The sequence below is a fragment of the Rhizoctonia solani genome, chromosome 3, assembly GCF_016906535.1.
Source record: "Rhizoctonia solani chromosome 3, complete sequence".
Classification (NCBI taxonomy): Eukaryota; Fungi; Basidiomycota; class Agaricomycetes; order Cantharellales; family Ceratobasidiaceae; genus Rhizoctonia; species Rhizoctonia solani.
Window position 1 is genome coordinate 3369489 of NC_057372.1, and position 23974 is coordinate 3393462.

The window sequence follows — 23974 nt, forward strand, 5'->3', positions numbered from 1 at the left end:
TCATAACCTGTAGAAAGAATAAGTTTGTAAATAGAATTATATCAATACAAAACAATAGTAAAGACAGTAGTGTGAATAGAGAAAGAGAGGATGAGGTACTATACGGTCGAGTGCACCCGTATTTATACCTTTACATTATAGTCGAGTCATTTAGTATATGACTAGGTATCGTCGCTTGACTTGATTACATGTATGTTCCAGTACATTCCAGATCCTTCTTGTATTTACTACTATATACATGATATTTCTACAATGCTTGATGGGTCAAGCCCCCAGGCTGGTAAAATCTGGAAAAAGGCCAATATGACCTTCCTATTTGATGGCAAGCAAATGACAGAAACCTTCCTGATTTGCAACACTGGAACACATGCTGCCATCTTAGGAATCAAATGGCTGGAACAACATAATCCTGAGATTGATTGGAACACACAAACCCTCTCCTTCCCACACGCACCACCAGAACACGTGGCCATTGCCAAAGAGGAGGAAGCCAATCAGAAACCCCTTGAAGGAGTACCCCCTAAATACCATCAATACGCCAAGGTATTTGGGGAAGAAGAATTCAATAAGCTTCCCCCACACCGGCATTATGACATTGGGATAGAACTCACAGAAGAAGGTCCACTCAACTCCCCTTTGTATAGCATGACTGACGCTGAGTCCGCCACACTCAAGGACTGGCTCAGGGACAAACTCAAGGCTGGAAAGATCCTGTCGTAGACACAGTCAATACCAGGGAATTTATTCCCATTTTCTCGAATTTAAACGAAGGCAATCAGAGAACATTTTCAATCACGTGACATCGGCACTTATATCATACGCTAAGCGCCGAGCCACATCCCCATCCGCGCTTATCTCAGCACACGTAGCCACCTCCACCTGATGACATCATTATGACACGTCAGTGACACGTGTGCATGAGTAAGGCCGACTGCGGAGCGGGGTTCTTATTTGATACGGTATTGCATATAATGTATTTGTAAATAGCCTGTCTGAAGAATATATAAGGAGGCCAACCAACCATGGTAACACCCAGGTCGATTACCTCTTGTCGCATCCACTCAGTGTACAAGGGCCTTACAGCCCAGCAATTACTTAGTTAGCCACTTAGATAGTCGACACCGCCTTAAGCGGCTTTGTCGTTGTACTTAGATAGCTTGTCACCGCCTTAAGCGGCCTTGTTGTTGTAGGATAGCTGCTTGTTGCCGTAGATAGGTTCGCCGTCGCCTTACTGCAACTTCTCTCATTGTACACCGCAGCCACAAGCGCCATCCCCCTCAACGCCCTAACGGACGTCTAGGACACTAGGTAATCGACCTTAAGTCGGTTGCAAACCGTGCCCACCAAGCACACCCTACTCAGCCTCAACAAACGAGAGGGTCCCCTGTACTAGCACGAGGGAAATCACCTGATTGGGCTTGCCTTTTGCTATCAATAATCAAACTAGCGTCGGCCCCAGGTAGTACCAAATTGCTATAAGGCAGACGGATCCCGATCGTCCGCGTACCACCGGTCACCGCACCCTTTGTCAGCGGAGCTAGTCAGCAGATCCACCCGCTTGCAGAAAACCCGTTCCACATCACGCCCGTACACGGCAGCTGATTGGTCAATAGGGACTGTCCAACGCTAGGCGGTTGACGCAAGCTCTTAGCGCCAGTACAATAAAGCGCTCCATAAGTCCTGATATAGGCACTCTTGGCTACACAGCCCCCATTCTCCCCCATCTCGCCCACCATTACCTCCCGTACCCCCTCTTGCGCTTCCTCCCGCGCCTCCCAGCGCACCGCTTCCCACCAAGGCCGCTCATACCCTCATGAGATGGCAACCCGTCCCCAGAGCTCCGCTCGTCCCCAATCCCCTCTTGATCAAGGAGAGCTGGGACCCACTCTTCCGGCAGCCGCCACTGAGCCAACAGACCTTGAACCAGAGGTCTATGGGGAAATCTCCCTCAGCCGAGCAATCTCCCTTATCCTGGGATTGCAAAACCAAGTCCTCCGGCTCGAGCAGGAACTCGAGGAAACCAAGGAAGCAGCAAAAGAAGCCCGAGACTGGATGGGAGCAGTTGACCAAGCCCTCACTCGCATCAAGGCTAGGGGTGGAGCCCCCCACACACCAGAAGACTGGAAACCTCCGGCAGTCGAGGCCACGCCCAGGCCCCTACCCAAAACCAACACTTTTCCAGCGCCTAGTGCGCCCCTCGTCGCCTGGGCCGTCCCCTCCAAAGCTCCCCCCGCCTTTGCACAACCAACTCCCGTCCGGGCCCCCCCGCGAGTCCATACTCCCCCTCCGCCTTCGCCTATCTGCCTCCGATCCCCTCAAGTCCCACAACCAGCGGCCCCTGTAGCCGCTTATCAAACCCCTGTTAAGGTAGACCACCCTGACGCCTATACAGGGAAAATAGGGAACAAAGCCCGCCAATGGCTCACACGGATGTTGGCATGGGTACGTCTGAACCAAAGGATGTTCCCAACCGACCAGGAGGTCCTGTCATTCCTCCTGATGAATATGAAGGACGTGGCAGGGGCATGGGCCCATCCCCATCTTGACCAACTAGGGTCCCACAGGGCCCTAATCCGATTGGTCGACGACTTCAGGACGGAGTTCTTGGCTGCATTCGGCAACCCGGATGCCACGCAAGCCGCTGAGCGGCAAATCACCCACCTCACTCAGACAGGCACCTGTGCTGAGTATATCACAAAGTTCAGAACCATTGCTATGGACCTGGACTGGAATGACGCCGCCCTTTGTGGGCAATTCGCACGTGGCCTCCACTGGGAGGTCAGCCGCCTCATCGCCACCCAAGAACGGCGCCCAACCACCCTCCTGGAGCTGCAGAACGCGGCCCTGGTCATTGATAACGCCCTCCGTGAGGAGCGCGCCAGCCACCCGCCTAAGGGTAATAAGTCTGGTACCTCCACTACTACCCCCAATAGGGGGGCAAGTACCGGCCAACAGGCCACAAGACCAGGGCGCCTCTCCAGCGACCCCAACTTTGTCTCCAAGGAGGAGCGCAACCGCTGCAGGGCTGAAGGCCTCTGCATCAAATGCGGTAAGGCAGGCCATAAATTTGCGGAATGCCGCACTGGCTGGAAAGCCACACCCAAGGAGGAAGGTGTCAAGAAGGAAGCCGCCAAGATTGGCAAAGAGTCCGGACCCAAATTGGGAAAAGACTAAGGGTACCTGCTGCCGCGCGCAAGGACCCCAAGGACTCTGGGCTTATTGAAATTTGTAATATATTGAATAGCATCAATAGAATCTCCCCACTCTTCACAATTTCAATTAAGCCAGAGAAACAAGCGGACCCACTAGAAGTCCTGATAGATTCAGGCGCTACATCATTGTTCCTTCACCCTCACACTGCAGAACTACTCCGCCTACCCCTAATAGACCTCCCTCAACCCCGTACCGTAACTATGCTCGATGGGTCAAGCCCCCAGGCTGGGAAGATTTGGAAGAAGGCCCACCTAACTTTCCTATTTGATGGTAAACGAATGACAGAAACCTTCCTGATTTGCAACACCGGATCACACGCCGCCATCCTAGGAATCAAATGGTTAGAGGCACACAACCCTGAAATTGATTGGAACTCCCGTACCCTCTCCTTCCCCCACACTCCACCAGATCACGCTGCTATTGCCGAGGAGGAGGAAGCTGATAAAAATCCCCTTGAAGGAGTACCCCCTGAATACCATCAATACGCAAAGGTATTTGGGGAAGAAGAATTCAACAAGCTTCCCCCGCACAGGCATTACAACATTGCCATCGAACTCACGGAGGAAGGCCCACTTAATTCCCCGTTGTACAGCATGACTGATGCCGAGTCTGCCACGCTCAAGGACTGGCTCAGGGACAAACTCAAGGCTGGAAAAATCCGCCCCAGTAAATTGTCAATTAGCTCCCCAGTCATGTTTGTTCCCAAAAAGGATGGCTCCCGTCGCCTTGTAGTTGACTACCGTTGCCTCAATAACCGGACTAAGAAAAATGTGTACCCATTACCCCGTCCTGATGACCTCATGGCCCAGCTCCGCGGCGCCAAGGTATTTACCAAACTAGACTTACGATGGGGTTATAACAATGTCCGGGTCAAGGAAGGTGACGAGTGGAAAACGGCTTTCTGCACCAAGTACGGCCTATACGAATCCCTGGTAATGACTTTTGGTTTAACAAACGCCCCCGCTGCCTTTCAACACTTCATGAACGAATTGTTCAAGGACCTACTGGATGTATGCGTCATCATATACCTAGATGACATCCTGATTTATTCCAAGGATGACGCATCCCACACTCAACACGTCCATGAAGTTTTACGGCGCTTATTAGAAAACCAACTGTTCTGTAAAGCCTCGAAATGCACATTCCACGTCACTTCCGTGGAATACTTGGGAATCATTGTGTCGGATAAGGGTTTCAGTCTGGATAAGCTTAAAATCCAGGCAGTACAGGAATGGCCTATTCCTACCAAGGTTAAGGAGGTCCAATCCTTCCTTGGGTTTGCCAATTTCCTCCGCCGATTTGTCGCAAACTTTAGCCACGTAGCACGACCTTTGCATAACCTGGTAAAGAAGGACACACCATGGAAATGGGAGGAAAAGGAACAAGCCGCCTTCCAAGGATTGAAAGACGCCATTACCAACGCCCCGGTCCTCTGTCATGCCAACCCGGCCAAGCCCTACTTTTTGGAAACGGACGCCTCCGGCGCAGCCTTAGGTGCTATACTCAGCCAACGGCAGGAAGACGGCCGCCTACATCCTCTTGGCTTCCTATCCGAGTCGTTCAAGGGGGCTGAGCAAAACTACAATACACACAATAAGGAGCTCCTAGCAATCATTTGCTCCTTTGAGTACTGGCGCATATTTCTGGAAGGCACCTCTCACCCTATCACTGTCTTTACAGACCACCGTAACCTGGAATATTGGAAAGAGTCCCGGACCTTCAATTGACAACACGCCAGATGGCACCTGCTACTAGCTGGGTATAATTTCCAGATAGTCTATCGACCCGGGAAGCAATTGGGAAAGCCGGATGCCCTCTCACGTCGCTCGGACCACGCCAATATTCCACCTGCGGATCAAACCATGCTTCCGGACCCCGTATTTGCCAACGTCGCCCTTGTAACTCCAGAGAAAGAACTACAACGTCAAATCAAAGCATCCTTGGATCAGGACGAATCCCTGGAGGAAATACTCCAATTCCTACAGAACGAGTCAAAGGCCCCGCCTTCCATCAAACAAGCCTTCAAAGATTACCAAATGGAGGCGGGCCTACTCTTCTATCAGGGAAGGATTGTGGTACCAGATACTGGGACTCTACGGACAGATCTACTCCACATATTTCACGACAGCCCTCTGGCCAGACACCCGGGTAGACAACGAACATTGGAACTAGTCTCTAGGAACTACTATTGGCCCGGAATCCGCGCAGACACTTACTGGCACGTAGATTCCTGTGAAACTTGCCAACGAATCCGCAAACCAAAGTACGCCTCCATTCCTCTGCAACCATTAGAACTACCGTCCCGTCCCTGGCAACACATATCCTACGACATGATTGTTGATCTACCCAAGGACGGAGCTTACGACTCTATACTGGTCATTGTGGACAGTTTCACCAAATACGTAATACTGGTGGAATGTTCCAAGAAGTTAAAGGCCCCCAAATTGGCAGATCTCTTTCTACAACATGTCTGGAAGAAATATGGAATGCCTGAAAAGACAATATCCGATCAAGGAAGGGTCTTCAATAACAAATTCCTCAAAGCGTTGTACAAACGATTAGGAATAGACCCCCACTTCTCCTCAGCCTACCACCTGCAGAGCAATGGTCAAACGGAACGGGTAAACCCCACGGTCGAGCACTTCCTAAGGGCTTTTTCAGGGATTAACCAGAAGGACTGGGTCAGATGGTTACCTATGGCGGAATTTGCGTACAATAACGCAGTACACAGTAGTACCGGCAAATCTCCGTTCAAAGCGCTACATGGATGGGAACCCTCACTCACTCCAAGCAATATCCCTACCGACGTCCCTGAGGCGGATGACATAGCCTCCCAGATGGAATCTCAATGGCGGGAAATAGAGGCAGCACTCTGGCAATCAAAGACGCGCATGACAGCCGGAGAAACAGGAGAACCAATCAGTTTTGAAGAAGGGGAAGAAGTCTGGCTGGACGCCAGGAACGTGAAGCTGAAAACCCTGAGTGCCAAGTTAACGGAACAACGGCTAGGCCCTTTCAAAATAACTGAAAAAATCTCCGACCGTGCATACCGCCTAGAACTCCCACCATCCATGAGAATCCACAACGTCTTCTACGTGGGACTGCTGTCAAAGGTAAAAAGGGACAATAAACGCGCATTTGAAAACCGGCCGCCCCCGGTCACCGTGGACGGGGAGGAGGAATACAAAGTAGAAGGGATCACGGACATGGAAAATAGGGACGGAAAATGGTTTTTTAGGGTTAAATGGAAAGGCTATGGATCAGAGGAAAATACCTGGGAACCAAGGGAAAACCTCAAAAACGCCAAGAAAATCCTGAAAAAATTCGAAAAGGAAATGAAGGAAAAGGCCCTCGGCGCCGCCAAGGCCCTTAGAGGGGGGGCAGTGTTGTAGACACAGTCGATACCAGGGAATTTATTCCCATTTTCTCGAATTTAAACGAAGGCAATCAGAGAACATTTTCAATCACGTGACATCGGCGCTTATATCATACGCTAAGCGCCGAGCCACGTCCCCATCCGCGCTTATCTCAGCACACGTAGCCACCTCCACCTGATGACATCATTATGACACGTCAGTGACACGTGTGCATGAGTAAGGCCGACTGCGGAGCGGGGTTCTTATTTGATACGGTATTGCATATAATGTATTTGTAAATAGCCTGTCTGAAGAATATATAAGGAGGCCAACCAACCATGGTAACACCCAGGTCGATTACCTCTTGTCGCATCCACTCAGTGTACAAGGGCCTTACAGCCCAGCAATTACTTAGTTAGCCACTTAGATAGTTGACACCGCCTTAAGCGGCTTCGTCGTTGTACTTAGATAGCTTGTCACCGCCTTAAGCGGCCTTGTCGTTGTAGGATAGCTGCTTGTTGCCGTAGATAGGTTCGCCGTCGCCTTACTGCAACTTCTCTCATTGTACACCGCGGCCACAAGCGCCATCCCCCTCGACGCCCTAACGGACGTCTAGGACAGATCCACCCCAGTAAATTGTCAATCAGCTCCCCAGTCATGTTTGTACCTAAAAAGGATGGTTCCCACCGTTTGGTTGTCAACTACCATTGCCTCAATAACCGCACCAAGAAAAACGTCTACCCGTTACCCTGCCCAGATGACCTCATGGCCCAGCTCCATGGCGCCAAGGTTTTCACTAAGCTAGATCTACAATGGGGGTACAACAACATGCAAGTTAAGGAAGGTGACAAATGGAAAACCGCGTTCCAAACCAAGTACGGCCTTTATGAGTCCCTGGTCATGACCTTTGGCTTAACAAATGCTCCTGCCTCCTTCCAGCACTTCATGAACAACCTGTTCAAAGACCTACTGGATGTATGCGTCATCATTTATCTTGATGACATCCTAATCTACTCAAAAGATGACGCATCCCACACCCAACATGTTCATGAAGTTCTACGGCATTTGATGGAAAACCAGCTGTTTTGCAAGGCTTCCAAGTGCACCTTCCACATCACCTTGGTGGAATACTTAGGGATCATAGTATCAGATAAGGGCTTCAGTCTGGATAAGCTCAAGATCCAGGCTGTCCAGGAGTGGCCCACGCCCACCAAGGTTAAAGAACTTCAGTCCTTCCTTGGTTTTGCCAACTTCCTCCGCTGGTTTGTTGCCAACTTCAGTCACATGGCCAGGCTGTTGCACAACCTGGTGAAGAAGGACACGCCATGGAAATGGGGTACTAGGGAGCAGGAATCCTTCCAAGGCCTAAAGGACGCCATCACAAACGCCCCAGTACTCTGTCACGCCAACCCTGCCAAACCATATTTCCTTGAGACCAACGCATCAGGGGCAGCCCTGGGTTCCATACTAAGCCAATGACAGGAAGATGGATGCTTACACCCCTTGGGGTTCCTATCAGAATCATTCAAAGGTGCCAAACAGAACTACAACACCCATGATAAGGAACTCTTGGCAATCATTAGGTTGTTTGAATACTGGCACATATTCTTGGAAGGGACGGAACACCCAATTACGGTCTTCACAGATCATCAGAACTTGGAGTATTGGAAGGAGTCTAGAACCTTCAATTGTTGCCATGCCAGATGGCACCTACTACTAGCCGGGTATAATTTCCAAATTGTCTACCGCCCAGGGAAACAGTTGGGAAAGCCAGATGCACTCTCACGCCGTTCAGACCATGCCAATATACCTCCTGCCAACCAAACAATGCTCCCCAACCCTGTATTTGCCAATGTTGCTCTAGTAACGCCAGAGAAAGAACTCCAACGCCAGATCAAGGCAGCCTTAGATCAGGACAAATCTCTGGAGGAAATACTCCAATTCCTCCAGAATGAGTCAAAGGCACCCCTGTCTATCAAAAAGGCCTTCAAGGATTATCAAATGGAAGCCGGGTTGTTGTTTTACCAAGGGCGTATCATGGTCCCTGACATTGGTACACTAAGGATGGAATTACTCCGCATCTTCCATGATAGCCCCCTGGCAGGTCACCCAGGGCAACAGCGGACTCTAGAATTGGTCTCTAGGAACTACTACTGGCCTGGAATCTGTGCAGACACGTATTGGCACGTTAACTCTTGCAAAACTTGTCAATGGATCAGAAAACCAAAGTACGCGCCTATACCGCCTCAACCCCTAGAGTTACCAACATGCCCCTGGCAACACATGTCTTACAACATGATAGTAGACCTACCCAAAGATGGAAGCAACAATTCTATTCTGGTCATTGTGGACAGTTTCACCAAATACATCATACTGGTGGAATGCTCCAAAAAACTCAGGGCACCAGAACTAGCGGACCTATTCCTACATCACGTGTGGAAGCAATACGGCATGCCAGAAAAAACAGTCTCAGACCAAGGAAGAGTCTTCAACAACAAGTTCCTGAAGGCACTCTACCAACGCCTAGGGATAGACCCTCACTTCTCCTTGGCTTACCACCCCCAAAGCAACGGCCAAACAGAGCAAGTCAATTCCACAGTCAAACACTTCCTGCAGGCCTACTTGGGAATCAATCAGAAGGACTGGGTCAAGTGGTTACCTATGGCGGAATTTGCCTACAACAACGCAGTACACAGTAGCACTGGCAAATCACCCTTCAAAGCGCTATATGGATGGGAACCATCCCTGACCCCAAGCAACGTCCCAACAGATGTCCCAGAAGCGGATGACCTGGCAACCCAAATGGAGGCGCAATGGCGGGAAATAGAAGCGGCACTTTGGCAATCAAAGACACGCATGACAGCCGGAGAGACAGGAGAACCCATCAGCTTTGAAATCAGAGAAGAGGCCTGGCTAGACACCAAAAACATCAAGCTAAAAACCCTAAGTCCCAAGCTAACGGAACAACGCCTGGGTCCCTTCAAGATAACCAAGAAAATCTCTGACCACGCATACCGCTTAAAACTCCCGCCTTCCATGAGGATCCATGACATCTTTTACGTAGGGCTACTGTCCAAGGTGAAACAAGACAATAATCAAGTGTCCTAGACGTCTGTAAGGACGTCAAGGGTGTGGGCGCTTGTGGCCGTGTGTTCTAATACAGTAGACCGCTTAAGGCGGTGATAAGGTACCCTACAACAACAAACTAACTATCTACAATGGCCACGTGCTGTAAGGCGGCGGCAAGCTACGTATGTGCGGTGAGGACAACGCTTAAGGCGTGTATCTAAGTAGTTTACTGGGCTATAAGGCCCTTGTACAGTGTGGGATGTGACAAGAGGTAATTGACCTGGGTGTTACCATGGTTGGTTGGCCTCCTTATATATTCTACAAGCTAGCTAATTACAAATGTACCATATCAAATACTGTATCAAATAAGAACCCTGCTCTGCAGTTGGCCTTACTCATGCATACGTGTCACTGACGTGTCATGGTGATGTCATCAGGTGGAGGTGGCTACGTATGCTGAAGTAAGTGCGGAAGGGGATGTGGCTTGGCGCTTAGCGTATGATATAAGCGCCAAAGTAACGTGATTGAAAAGGTTGTCTGTTTGTCTTTGTTTAAATTCAAGAAAATGGGAATAAATTCCCTGGTATCAATTGTGTCTACAACATCAAGCCTTCAAAAACCGCCCACCACCTGTCACTGTGGACAGAGAAGAAGAATACAAAGTCAAAGGTATAATGGATGCAGAAGAACAAAACGGAAATTGGTTCTTTAGGGTAAAATGGAAAGGTTATGGGTTGGAAGAAAACATGTGGGAACCTTGGGAAAACCTGAAAAACGCAGGAAAAATTTTGAAGAAGTACAAGGAAGATATGAAGAAGAAGGCCCTTGGCACTGCCAAGGCCCTTAGAGGGGGGGCAGTGTTGTAGACACACTCAATACCAGGGAATTCATTCCCATTTTCTTGAATTTAAACAAAGACAATTGGACAACATTTTCAATCACGTGACTTTGGCACTTATATCATATGCTAAGCGCCAAGCCATGTCCCCACCTGTGCTTACTCAGCATACATAGCCACCTCCACCTATGACGTTATCATGACATGTCAGTGACACATATGCATGAGTAAGGCCAACTGCGGAGCAGGGTTCTTATTGGTTATAGTATTGCATATATTGTATTTGTAATTAGCCCACCTCTGTAATATATAAGGAGGCCAACCAACCATGGTAACACCCAGGTCAATTACCTCTTGTCACATCCACTCAGTGTACAAGGGCCATACAGCCCAGTAACTACTTAGTTAAGCCACTTAGATTAGTCCACACTGCCTTAAGCGGCTTTGTTGTTGTACTTAGATAGCTTGCCACCGCCTTAAGCAGTCTAGTTGTTGTAGGGTAGCAGCTTGTTGCCGTAGATAGGTTTGTTGTTGCCTTAAGCAACTTTATTGTTTGTACATTGTGGCCGCAAGCACCATCCCCCTTGACGCCCTAACAGACATTTAGGACAGAGATACAATTAAACTCACAAGATAAGTGTTTTCTTTCCCATCTGAAGATAGTTCAGATAGCTTCTCTTTGAATAGCGGATGTAATATGTTATTAGATGCGTTGTGCTCCTCTGTATTACCAGGCCATGCTATTGTTTGTGACATAATGGCTGGTCCCAATGGGTATAGCTTGGTATTGGTGCAAAATGCTAGTATAATGTTGGTTGAAGCAAAATGAGCATGCCTCTGGGCCACATCTGCAGATATCAGGAAGAGTTTAGGCTGTTGACAGTATAAGAACCAAACAAGACATACATTGGCCCTTGTTGGCTGGCCATCCAACATGGATGACAGCATAATCAGCAATCTCCTTTGCAGATTTGCTGGGAATGGCAGTCTCTGAAAATAAAACAATGCATTTGCTTGACCCAAGGAATTTCTCAAAACAGAGGTCAACCATGGCTTGGTCATGCAAGTTGGGTATTATTGCCTTGGTTTCTACTACACTGTCAATCTTTTGAGAGTCTGTCAGTGGTAATCATGGGTTTTGAAACAAACAAAAAAACAAATTCTATGAATCACCTACAAGATTCTTGTATAGTTTCAATGTGTTGTTGCTACATGCAATGTAACACACAACTTTAGGTTGATAGTACACTAGAGAACAAAGGGTAAGAAGGACATCCTTCTCGTTGTCTAAGATGCACCTGGGTCAATTATAAATATCTAATTACTACCACCTATATTGTAAATGAAGTTTACCAATAGGGCTGGGGCAGTCCTACCCCCTTGTCTTTGTCTGAGGTAGTATGGACCAAAGGTTTCAAAACGGGCTGATCTTGTTGAGTCGATTTTCCAACATATTCCGTCAATTTAAAGCCAAAGCTACCTTTTACCAGAGCTTCTGCTACTTGCGCCATAGTCCGAGATGCTTCTGATAGCTGAGCTGTCGCCATAGCAAAACACTGTGCAGCATGGGACATATCTCTGTACAGAGATGCTGCCCATTGCGCCTGATCGTCGAGTAAAATGTGCTCTCCTGGTCCCCCCTTTTCAGAAGCAACACTTGTTTTTGGCTCTGTAGTTACGCTAACTATGGGACTCGAGAACATGGTTGATTCAAAATATCACGGGCCAATCTGGTTGTGGCGGCTAGGATCATGGCCTTGATTCGGAGGGTGGCAAGCATGATCACGTAATCACGGGCGCCAAACCCCTGGTGCTGACCGAGACTCAATCTTACGACTTGGAGCTCTGAAAAGGTTGTGTTGGTAGAATTACTATTTAATAGATTCAAAATGCTGTCCAAAATCGATCTGGTCATTTGATCCTCAATAAACCAGCATCCACCGCTTCCTGTAACCCATGCTTTTCCACCATTTTCTTGGGTGCTATTGGCCGCCCAGCTACCGGAGGAAACACCTCACTACCATCTTCGGGCTCCCCGTAAAGCAAATAGCGTGCGGCGTATTGATTCAATTGGCGCGCAGTCTCTTCTGGACCCTTTTTTCGCGTACTAAACCCAAGGACATACAGCCGACTCTGAGCAAACTATAAGCATACATGCTCCACGCCTATTCTGAATTCAACGCCAGCCACTCACTCCATATAATGATCCAACCACTCCTTTATTAGAAATGAGGGCCGACTTTGTTCTGTTGCGAGCAGTGGCAAGTACTGAATTCTCAGTCCGGTCAAGAATCATTGAAGCGCTGGGATGATTTGGTATATTCTGTAAGTTCATTTTCTCTTCCTGACTGGTCATTATAACTAGAATTGTAGTTGTGCAGTTGATAGCGCTTTTATTCTTCTTAGCTATCCACACGATGGGTGAAATCCATCAGCATCTTAATATTAATGTGAAGAGGAGGACAAAGAATACCTTGCTTCACCGGGACAGTAAAACCCCAGTAAATACAACAGTCCACCGAGCTCTGGCTCAAAGATGATGGTAAATTCTTGGTGTTGGAAGCTAGCAATAATATCACTGGTGAGGAATGAGCGCAAAATTGAGAAACTGCTCGCTCAATAGCTTCAGAATCATCAAGCGCCCCTGGATATAACACGACACGCTTGGTGATACTATGAAACTAAGGGATCAAATGTAAGAAATTTATATATATCCCGACCGACATATTTAGTACCTACCAATCTCTGATACGAGCGTAGTGAACCTTGACCTTCTAAGAAACATATCACCTTGTCATACTGTTCGCACAAAAAGCATATCAAGGGTATTACTTCAAACCCTTCGTCGAGAGCAAAATACGTGAAGCCCGGTGTGTCTTGGAACTCGACTTGCGGAGGCGCCGATCCCGGTCTACAACACATGTCCTTTCAGTAAAGAATCTTTTTATAGCATACCAGCATACCTCATCGCCGGGGTTAACATCATCTCATCAGAATCTGAGTCTTCCTCAACTACAAGAATTCCTTCTTGAGCAGCCGCTTCAAGCCCGTTTTGAGCAACGAATCCAGTCGAAACTTCCGGTAGGGGGAGGCCACCATCGTGCTCCTTACCCCATTGCAAGACTTCCAAAAGATAATCATTTGCACGCTCTACGATCGTAATTGGAGTCCAGGCTTCGACTAGGCGTGGGCCATGTATAGAGTGAAATTGTATCCAATCCTAATTATATGTTAAGTATTTCCTTCCCCGATGTACGAATAAACTCACCTGGTATACCTGCGCTTTCATTTCAAGCGGAATTTCAGACAGCATCACATCGTAAAGGGGTCGTAGTATCGTAACAGATGCTCGGAACGACGCTCCGTCATTTGGCCACGGTTGGGCCATGTCAAGAATAATTTCACCCGAGGGATACAGCGAATAATCTTCACTACAGGCTACGATAATATTATTCTGTGCCTGGTGGTTCATCCGCTGTGCAGTATCTATCCAAACTGAATCAAAAATAGTTGTGCCCAAGAGCGGAAAAATTTACATTGCTTTTCGTTGACTGGCCATCCGACATGGATAACCCATGAATTCTCCCCTTCGATTTTGATCTTCGGAGAAAGCGACTCCGGAACTAAGAGGACTAAACTGTCATCTTGAAAGAGACTTTCATAAATTCGGTCCTTTTTTGAAGATTCCACAATGTGAACTGGGATATCGGCCACACCTTCGATCTTTAGGAATTTAGTCCGACTGCAAAATTATTTGTTCCAAGGTATTCAATTACCAGGATTTTGTATGTCTTCAGAGAAACAGGACCACAAGGCATGTAGCATACGATTCGTTGCTTTTTGTTCATCATCGCGCACGTGAAGAGGAGAACATCGGCCTCGGTATCCACCAGCAGACTGACAGGAGCATGACCATCAGAACCACCTGGTGATTGAGAACGACACTTACTGATAGGGTGGATTCACTTCGCTCGTGGCCCACGAGTTCAATAAGACGGGCACTAATTAAACTAAGTATCGCTTGACCAAAGTCGTAATTAATATGTGTTTACATTTGGATGTTTCAGGGCTTGTTGAACGAGTTCCAGTCTGATCTTCATAGCCTAAGTCCAAAAGAGTGAGCATAGCGTAGATGGTGCATATTGATGGCATAGCTTACCAGAGGTCAAATACTCCCCAATACCGATAGTCCTGGAGGATGATGCGTTATAGGGAAGTATCAACCAGGTGATCTTAGGACTTACTCTGATGGCGGCGAAACAAGCTGCGGTTCTTCGCCATAATGTCCTTCAGGTTTGATTCGATGCGGCAAAAACGAGGAAGTAGCATAAGATCCTTTATAATTTCGTGTATCTTCCCTGTTCAATTCATACGGTGGACATTCATTCAAGATTCAAAACTAAATACGGGCTTACGCAGACAAATCATTCGCAGAATAAGCGCCACCACCTGCATCGTTCAACTCTGCATCGGCTTCAACTCGAAGAAGTCCCTCGTCAACGGCTGGTTGCAGTCCATACTGCGTTACGAATTCGGTTGGGACTTCGGGCAATAGATCAGCCAGAGGCATTTCAAGAGTAGATTTCCGCATTAGTGATCGTGGACTTTTATACGCAAGGGGCCCAAGGATGAATCGGTTCGCGCGACGTACGAGCTCGCTTGGCTTCCAGGAACTAACAGACCGCTGACCTTGTTGTGAGTGAAGTTGAATCCAGTCCTGCTTTCGTGCTCAAAAGGTACCAATAGACTTCAGAAGTGTAGAATACTTACAAGGTAAGCCTCTTCTTTAGCCTCAAACGATATCTCAGATAGCCTTTCTTCAAAAAGTGGTCGTAAAATGTCCACTGATGCCCTAAACCCTACGGTATCATTTGGCCATGCTACCGTCTGAGACACAATTTCAGATCCAGAATAATATAGCTCCTTGTCTCCCGAAAAGGCCAGGAGAATGTTGGTCGATGTATGGTGAACACGCCTCTGTGTCACGTCTGCCCTTATTAGAAGAATTAAGAGTGACTACAAATAAGCTCACATTGACGCTTGCTAATTGGCCACCCGACATGAATGACAGTATATTCCGAAACTTCCTTGGCTGGGTTGGTTGGGATATCCATTTCTGAGAACAAAGCGATTGAACGCTTTTCCTTGAGAAATTTGTCGAAGCAGAAATCGATCGCTGTTTTAGTACGCGATTCAGGGATTATCACACTCGTTTCCGTCACACTATCAATCTTTCAATAGAAGTATACTATGTAAAGATTACTGCGTAACTAACAATGTGAACGAATCACTCACAAGACTTTTGTAGAGCTTCAGTAGATAAGTGCCGCAAGTCATGTAACACACAATTTTGGGTCGATCATATAGAAGAGAACAAAGAAACAGGAGAATATCTGCCTCGTCGTCCAAGAGCAATCTTGATCAAGTGTTGGCATTTCTTATTATTCACAATTTCGAGTGTGTTACTAACCGGTATGGTTGGGCTAACCCTGCTCCATCATCTTCTTTTAGGCCACCAGATGAGGTTCGATCGGTTTGATCTGAAGGTATTGATTGACCCTCAGACCCACTAATAACATATTTTTTGGCCAAGCTCCCTTTTGATAAGGCCCCAGCTACTAGCGACATTGCTCGTGCTGCCTCGGATAACTTTACCGCTGCCTTGGCCAAACTCTCTGCAGCACGAGACAACGACGCTGCCCGTGCAGCCTGAATTTCCGATGTGGAATCATTCTCCATAGATGTCGGGACTCAATAACTGGCGGATAACTGCCGAACCGCAACGAGAGTTTAGAGAAGATCGCCGAGTGGCTAGAACTAAGCACGTGGCTACCTTAGTCATGTAGTGTTAAACGCTGGGCGGCTAATGCGCTTATCATCCTGAGCGGGCAAGGTAAAGGCTCTCGAGCTCCACGATAGCTTGAGCCATACTGGCTGTAGTAGTACTTAGATGGTGCTTGGAAGTTATGGTAATTCCCTTGATAAACTCTGAACCTTCTGGATATGCGGCACTCACCAAAAATATGCTTGAAAGAGGCCTTTAGCTCGCTCGCACATCCTCATCATATCTTCGCTATTAGTTGACTACTACACCTCATTTTTGTTAGCTTCTTGATCTTTGTCCTAGTATTTCAGTAGTGATTGGTGCTATGGATAGTAATAGGCTAAATATTGACCTGCGTTTATTTGACGAAACTTACTCCTGAGTTCCAAAGGGATTCTCACATGGTTGAAGTTAAGGTATGACAGTTGTCGAGCCACCTGGAGTTCTGAGTCCCATTTATCTTGCAAAATAAATCTCACTGATGGATTGCCTGCATAATCTTGCTTTATTCACACTCTGTGCACAAATGACTAGTACTGAACACAGTGAATGGCTAAGCACCGGTTGTGAACGGTGTATATTAAAGAATGGTAAACATACGAGCGTGGATGATTGGATGGCAAAGCGTTAGTTAGTGGCCTTGGGTAGATCAACAAATTCATCGAACAAAGGACATTATTACATAACCTATTTCGGATTTACAGCGGGAACAACAACGCACTACTGGAGCACTGAACGGAAATGACGTCAGGTTAGTGTGCATGCCTGTCGTTTTGTCGTCATATGTACCTTATATGCGTGGTTGCCGCATTTTTAAGATGCCAAGTTAGACGAAGAACCCGATTGTTATCCGGGGAATCAGGTTCAGCCCAGCTGGCCGAGCCCCCTCCATTTTGTCCACGATCGATCCCCCTACTCATCACCCATGAACGAGCAGGACGGCCCGGTTTCGAAATCCAACACATCCAACCTAGAAGTTCCGCACGAACAACTCTTGGTACCTGGGCCTTCCTCCGCCCCGCTTTCGCCAGAGGCGCAACATGTTCCCTTTTTTGGCGCATCGCCAGGTGGACGCGTAATGTTGACATTCCCTTCTCGAAACTCGCCGTACCCGGCATCCTCTCCTCGACCAGCGCGCTACGAAACGATCACACCCGTCTCAGAGCTACCTGCAGGAGACGGTAATCAATCGATACCTGAGAAAACAGCTCCCTTGCGACTCGTAACAGACGAAAGTCTAGCTCTATTGCTCAACTCGAATACCCATGACTTTGACCACCAAACGAGCTCTGACCCAAGCGAAAATAACATAGAAGCCTGGATAGAAGCTTCTAAGCAAACAATTATCGATGTGAATAATAAAAAGCAGCCTCTACCAGAAGGAGATGGCAAGTCATGCGACGAGTCAGGAAGTGCTACTCGTCGTTAGTTGGTGAGAGCCTTTGTTTCCAGTGCACAGACATTGTGTTTATAGCCTACGTATACATACTCGCCTTAAGCATCAGGGCTTGTTATGTTCTGCGCCAGAACTTGCTGAGATCCTGAATTATTTTCAGTTTTTCTTTTAACCACAAGTAGGTCTACACTCGTAGCATCTTTTAACTCTCCCCTAAAGTAAGACAGCAGGCATTCGTCATCTCAACATAGATCCTTGAACCTCCTATCTTGAGTAAATAATACATGCTTCGCATATCACATTCCGTTCAATAGTAGAATGCATCGTGCGGCTTCGTTTTAAGGAACGTTTTTTTGGTACTGAAATGTCGGCATTGTTATGCGTGAGGTTGAAGACGTAATAATCAATGCGTGGTTCCTCGTACGTCCCAGGTGATAAACACCGATACAAACCAAGGTATTTGATTAAAGTAATAGCCAAAGACAATAGTATTTGGTGTGCGAAAGTAAAACGATGATCACTGCGGAAATACAGAAATAAACGCCCAACAATGCCGCATATATAGGCAGACCAACCTCAAATATTTCACAACTGCGATCGAATGAGCTACAAAACATCGCTAGATTAGGGAAGATTCACTTTACAACCTCATTACTTACGTCTACGTAACGTCCATTGAGAGCGAGCAACTCCAAGTGGCTACCACTTTCAACTATTCGGCCTTCTTCAACCACGTGAATCACATCAGCTCCTTGAATAGTGGACAGCCGGTGTGCAATCGAGATGGTTGTCCTGCCTTTGGACGCCTGTTCTAAAGCTTCTTTGACCGATCGTTCTGACTCGGCATCAAGTGCCTATGGGGTCGGTTAGAGAGTGAGTCAACCCAGAATTTGAGTGCTTACGGAAGTAGCCTCGTCCAACTAAAGGTGGGCGTCAGAATATCGAACGTGTAGACATAAGGGGCCAGGCTCACCAATAGAATCTTGGGATTCCGTAAAAGTGCTCGTGCAATACATATTCTCTGAACGGTATAAATAATCAAATACGGGGTATACGTGGTAATAAAAAAACGAACCTGTCTCTGGCCGCCACTCATCTGGGAACCCTTAAACCCAACACTGGTATCAAATCCCTGAGGGAGTGACTGAATAAACTCCAGGATACTGGCATCACGACAAGCGCGCTCCAGCTGTTCCTGGGAAATGGACGCTTCCCCGAGAGTGATATTTTCATGGAATGTGCCCTTGTCTTTACTCAGTTTTGATTCCAGTTACTGCTTCCTAGCTTACCTCGTACAGAATCGCGTCTTGTGAGACTAGTGCTATGTGACTACGGTATTCTTCCAAAGGAATATACCGAATATCTTGTCCATCGAGAGAGATGGTGCCAGTGGTTGGGTCATAAAACCTCGAAATCATTGATATGATGCTGCTTTTACCTCCACCGGATGGTCCTGACGCGCAAGCTCAATATTTCGGGGGAACAAGGAGTTTCTTTGCTACACTTACCACAGAAAGCGATAGACTGTCCAGGCTTAATAGTGAAACTTACATCAGACACCGCAGGTTTCGGTCGTGAGGCATACTTCAGGGTACATGAGTTGAAAGTCAATTCTCCTTCGACTTTATCTAAACCCTTATATTCAGGCGGATTCGGGTTTGATAGGTTTAGTGCAGCAACTTGGGGTTGTCGATCTTCCCAGTCGCATACACTCCGGAAACCGTGTACCATCCGTGCCCAGTCGGGAATGAAGGTAAACATTCGGCTCGCAGAGTAGCCTGAATGAAATATCATGATACATGCAGCACCAGCAGAGGACTTTGTACCTACCGGCAATAACAATAGCTTCGAACGACGAATACAATCCTTCCAAGGTAACCTGTCCACGTAGGTATAGAGCCGTACCCCACCACTTTACGCTATTTTAGTTTTTATTTTCTACTCATGAAGTCAATGGAACTAACCATAACGATTGAACTTAGAATCAGAATGCTGCCTATGCCAACACCGAATCCAATAGCCCCAATGGCCAAGTTACGCCCCTTTGCAGAGTATTTAGACGCAGATTTGTCAAATTGTTGCATAACTGCATCTTCACGTCCAAGAGCTGCTACTGTCTAAGAAACAGGTGAGCCCTGGTCCATGATGCAGAACATACAAGTAAGGACTCACCTTGATAGCATCTACGTTCTCGCTTGCAAACGCCGAGGCTTCCTCTCGAGGTTTCTGAATTTGGCGCTCATATTTTTCGATAAAAATAATGTTGTAATAGGCAGCAGCAATGATGAACGGGATGGGTGATATCCCTAGAAGTGTAAGTTTCCAGGATACTGAAGGCAAATCAGGAACTATGATATATATCTTTTCCCGAAAAGGCTTACGAATAAGACCCAGGACAAGGCTCCCCACGAAACTGTGGAATGCAATTCAGAGAGAAATAGGAAGCCTACAAGTGAGTGACTTACTTGCCAGTCGCCGATACGAGCTGCTGCCAGACAAGTCCAATTGCAGAAGCTATATTATTCGCATGAGTCGCAATTGCAGCCGTCAAAGCACCTGATGCATTCTCCTCTTTATCGAAATAACCAATTTCCTGAATTTGAGAGTTAGCCGGCGCTTACGGCGACAATGATAAACCATACCTACCTGCTTCAAAAGTGACGTTAACGATACTATTCTGAGTCTCCTATCGATCCTGTCGGCACCAGCAGAAAGGAAAAATCCAACCACGAAACTAGTTCCGATATTTATGATAGCTAGGATAAGGAACCAAAATGACCACTTTCGAGCTTCACGAAGTAGGCGAGCGTCATCATCCTGAATTGAAAACGTCTTCATCACAAAACCTAACCCCAGATTTGAGTATTCTGAAATTGTAAGAGAGAAAGGTCTTACCAATAAGCCAGGCAGCAATAGGGAACGACGCTCCGCTGAAGCCGATGGTTTTGTCAAAAATTCGAATATGTGACATGGCCATACTCACATGGCCAAACCACCAAAGATTCCACCAACTATCCAAAATGAATATTTCGCAAGCATCCTAACGAAGCGGCTCGACAAACTACCAGCTGCATCTTTCTCGATGGGTTCGCCACGTTCCAGAGTCTCCGGATCAGTTGCGACGGTCGATCCATCAGAGTCAGGGCGGCATTTAATCAAGCGAGGTGACGCGGACAAAGTGGGCGGCGCGACACGTTCTGTCCCGGATGTTTCAGGCTTTTGGCTAGATGGTTGAGTTGCGGAGATTTGATGTTTGACCAGATTGCTGAAGACCCCGCCCAAGGCCTAATAAAGTTACGTGAGCGCATATAAGCGCCCTGGGACACGGACGCACCATCAATTCCTGGTATGTTCCCTCTTCTACGACTTTTCCGTTACTCATCGCAATAATCTTGTCCGCATTCTGAATAGATGACAACCGATGCGCGATCAAACTGAACAAATCCATCAGCATTTGTCATCGACACTAAAAGTTTAAGCCCTACATTGTAGTCATCCCAGTTTCCGTTTGTTCCTTGTGTATCGCCTTCATCAACTTCTGTTCAGTTTCACTGTCTAACGCCGATGTCCCCTCGTCCAGCAACAATATCCTAGGTCTGCGTACCAACGCTCGAGCAGCAGCGATTCTTTGCCTCTGCCCACCGCTTAAAACACCTGTCCTTGCACCGCTCACCCGCGTATCCATACCATCGGGAAGATTACACACAAACTCCCATGCTTGGGCCTGTTTTAGCGCCCACTCGACGCGCCTACGTACATCCTGTAACTGATCCTCGGAGGGGTCGGAAGGTAGCTCGTAAATTGTCCCGGTTAAGCCGTAGGCAACATTTTCGAAGATTGAGGCCGTGAATAATTGGGGTTCTTGTGAGACAAGGGAAGTCTGCGAGCGGAGCCAAGCGAGATTGAGAGACCGGGTATCGTGCCCTGTAAGAAGAAGTTGACCATTGGACGGATCATAGTATCGCATAAGAAGAGCAGCAATAGTAGACTAGTAGAGAAGTTGGTGTGTGCCCTACGAAATATGAAGATGGAGAACAAACCTTTCCGGAACCAGAAGCTGCAAGGCGAAATTTGTTTGGTAAACAACATCTCTAATGCGCTTGTAGAAACACACACCTCCAACTAGCGCAGTAACCTTTCCACCCTCGAGGACCATACTAACACTGTCCAAGCTTTTATGGTCCGGCCGCGATGGGTACGAAAATGTTACATCTCTAAGTGCTATCTGCGCATTGACCTTTTCGTCTTCCCAAAGTTTGGCTCCGTCGGTCCGACATATATCGATCTTGGGTACGCGTTCAATATCTTTCAGAAGTTGTGCAGAGACTGAGATCGAATCCTTGATAGCAAGGATATGAGGGAGAATATTAACGACCGAGAATAGCGCTAGACGAGTAAATCAGTCTTATTTCCCGGTGAATAAGTGCAATATGAATACCGTTGAACATGTTCCAGAAAATGGTGAACCTAAGACCTGTTGAATTGGTACCGCAAAGAACACGATAGTCTGACTTACATCAACCCAACTTCCAGCCCATCACCAACAACAAGTCTACTCCCATACCAGACTACGGATCAAGGTTAGACACGCCGCTCAATATGAACCTCACGACCGACTCACAGGTTAAGCTATAGATGAGGCTAATTACACAATTCACCATGGCTAATTCCATGCCTCGAACGATCGACCTCCACTTTGCTATCCTTTGTAGCTACAGAAAGAGGCATCAGCACCTCTCAATGAAGCCGCATGTACTGTCTTACGCGCTGAAGATATGCGTCATATTTCTTCGCCAGGAATGTTTCGGCCGCAAAGGACTGGACTACACGAACACTACTCAATATTTGTTCAAGAAGAGTACTAGCTTGGCCATCGATGGTTAGAAGTCGTCCTTCGGCTTTAGAGGAGAGTTGTCCAATGATGGTGAATGCAATAAACGAAAATGGAATAATGCTAAAAACGACTCCGGCGAGACGAGGAGCTCGAGAGAATGCCATAACAACTGGAAGGAGTTAGCCACAGGACGGGAGTTTTGGGGAGAAGAGCTCACTTGCGACGATCAGAGTGCTCATGCTAAAGTCGAATACGATCTGTTTAGCATTAAAATCCAAATGTTATGGACAATATGCTGACCTCCATATTAAGATCGAGAGTTTCTCTCCTACTGCGGCTCGGACCGAGGCGACATCTTTAATCATCCGTGTCCCAACTTCTCCGGGCCCGACATTTTCGAAAAATTCTGCGTCCTGGTGGATGACGGAACTTAAATAAGCTCTCCGAAGGCGATCAGTCATTCGGGACGAGGCGATGGAAACTAACTCATGGTTAGCCTTACGAACAAACCAGATAAATGCGAGTCATACAGCAGCACATAAACAGGGTAGACATCAAAAATTGAAGGATGCCTATACCCAGGCTCACTCCAGACACAACGTTGGTTGTTCTGCGGATGTCAGACGCGGAGTCACCACCGACTATTGCAGTAGTCCATATTCCATAGACCAAGTCGAGTCTATCCCAAAATATTTAGCAATGTATCTAGGCGTATAAATTCTAACCTACACGGGAAATGCAGCCCCGGAGATGATGGCCGTCACCGTTCCGAGAGCATATAGTATTTTGTCTGAGCGGTCGGCATAGGTAAAGGGATAGAAATACACTGGTCCCTTATATTTGGCAGGTCTAGTCGTGTTTATCGAGAGATCTGCGATGCCATTATTTTTACCACCGCTCATGATGATAGGGGAATATACATACAGGTGTCAGAGAACGAGGACACTTAAACGGGATGCGATACGCGCTGTGTTTGCTCTCATTTGCGCACAAGCGCTGATTCAGCTTGGTGCGAGTCCCACAGCGATTCGCTGGCCTATGAGATTAAAATGCGACTTGACCCCCGCGCGAAGCTCGAGTGCAAATGACTCAGGAAAACAGCGGAGTATCTTGATGCTGATTTGCGCTTTGCCGTCATGAGTAAAGGTCGACCGAATGCCAATCGGTGGCCAAGCCCAACGTGGGTCACGAGTCATTCACGAGTCAGAGCAATAAGTAGTCAGTTCCGGCTACAGAGACTCAATGGATTGTCTTTTTTTGTGCCAATTTCCGAATTGTACTCCAGTGGGGAATCCTCGAGCGAGTGGAAGCCTAAGAAGATATTCCAATAATATTTCTAGTTATTTTCACTAAGGTTTCTTTGAGGACCCATTTGATGGTCATTTATGAGTTTACGCCTCTACAACAGGGTGCGATAGAGTAATGATATTTGCAAAGGTGCATG

General features: G+C 47.3%; 6 protein-coding genes across 6 annotated transcripts; 4 read left to right on the forward strand and 2 right to left on the reverse strand.

The window, feature by feature from the left end:
* Positions 1–252: 252 nt before the first annotated feature.
* On the forward strand, positions 253–720 carry RhiXN_03482 (Retrotransposable element Tf2 protein; the record flags this gene model as incomplete). The annotated part of the gene is made up of 1 exon (XM_043323299.1): positions 253–720. One exon carries the CDS (start codon positions 253–255, stop codon positions 718–720), a length of 468 nt encoding a protein of 155 aa, XP_043178795.1.
* Positions 721–1818: 1098 nt separating this feature from the next.
* On the forward strand, positions 1819–6605 carry RhiXN_03483 (Retrotransposable element Tf2 protein; the record flags this gene model as incomplete). The annotated part of the gene is made up of 3 exons (XM_043323300.1): positions 1819–3146; positions 3254–4921; positions 4952–6605. The coding sequence occupies 3 exons, from the start codon at positions 1819–1821 to the stop codon at positions 6603–6605; spliced, it is 4650 nt and encodes a 1549-aa protein (XP_043178796.1).
* A 621-nt stretch (positions 6606–7226) lies between these two features.
* Positions 7227–10504, forward strand: RhiXN_03484 (Retrotransposable element Tf2 protein; the record flags this gene model as incomplete). The annotated part of the gene is made up of 3 exons (XM_043323301.1): positions 7227–8028; positions 8089–9543; positions 10248–10504. The coding sequence occupies 3 exons, from the start codon at positions 7227–7229 to the stop codon at positions 10502–10504; spliced, it is 2514 nt and encodes an 837-aa protein (XP_043178797.1).
* Positions 10505–12387: 1883 nt separating this feature from the next.
* Positions 12388–16215, reverse strand: RhiXN_03485 (uncharacterized protein; the record flags this gene model as incomplete). The annotated part of the gene is made up of 18 exons (XM_043323302.1): positions 12388–12609; positions 12671–12882; positions 12950–13149; positions 13216–13250; positions 13309–13387; positions 13440–13696; positions 13745–13962; positions 14013–14199; positions 14253–14373; positions 14426–14477; positions 14529–14579; positions 14636–14667; positions 14721–14834; positions 14892–15193; positions 15247–15464; positions 15509–15707; positions 15772–15892; positions 15947–16215. 18 exons carry the CDS (start codon positions 16213–16215, stop codon positions 12388–12390), a joined length of 2889 nt encoding a protein of 962 aa, XP_043178798.1.
* A 1010-nt stretch (positions 16216–17225) lies between these two features.
* RhiXN_03486 (uncharacterized protein) lies at positions 17226–17729 on the forward strand (the record flags this gene model as incomplete). Its single annotated transcript, XM_043323303.1, has 1 exon — positions 17226–17729. The coding sequence occupies one exon, from the start codon at positions 17226–17228 to the stop codon at positions 17727–17729; it is 504 nt and encodes a 167-aa protein (XP_043178799.1).
* A 552-nt stretch (positions 17730–18281) lies between these two features.
* On the reverse strand, positions 18282–23432 carry RhiXN_03487 (ABC transporter transmembrane region; the record flags this gene model as incomplete). The annotated part of the gene is made up of 27 exons (XM_043323304.1): positions 18282–18302; positions 18356–18550; positions 18599–18616; positions 18670–18717; positions 18772–18939; positions 18986–19149; positions 19205–19474; positions 19527–19608; positions 19661–19813; positions 19869–20026; positions 20078–20109; positions 20162–20289; positions 20343–20542; positions 20592–20626; positions 20680–20981; positions 21031–21130; positions 21182–21684; positions 21737–21753; positions 21813–22082; positions 22135–22163; positions 22213–22264; positions 22318–22408; positions 22461–22699; positions 22748–22770; positions 22831–22943; positions 23119–23209; positions 23260–23432. The coding sequence occupies 27 exons, from the start codon at positions 23430–23432 to the stop codon at positions 18282–18284; spliced, it is 3675 nt and encodes a 1224-aa protein (XP_043178800.1).
* Positions 23433–23974: the final 542 nt, after the last annotated feature.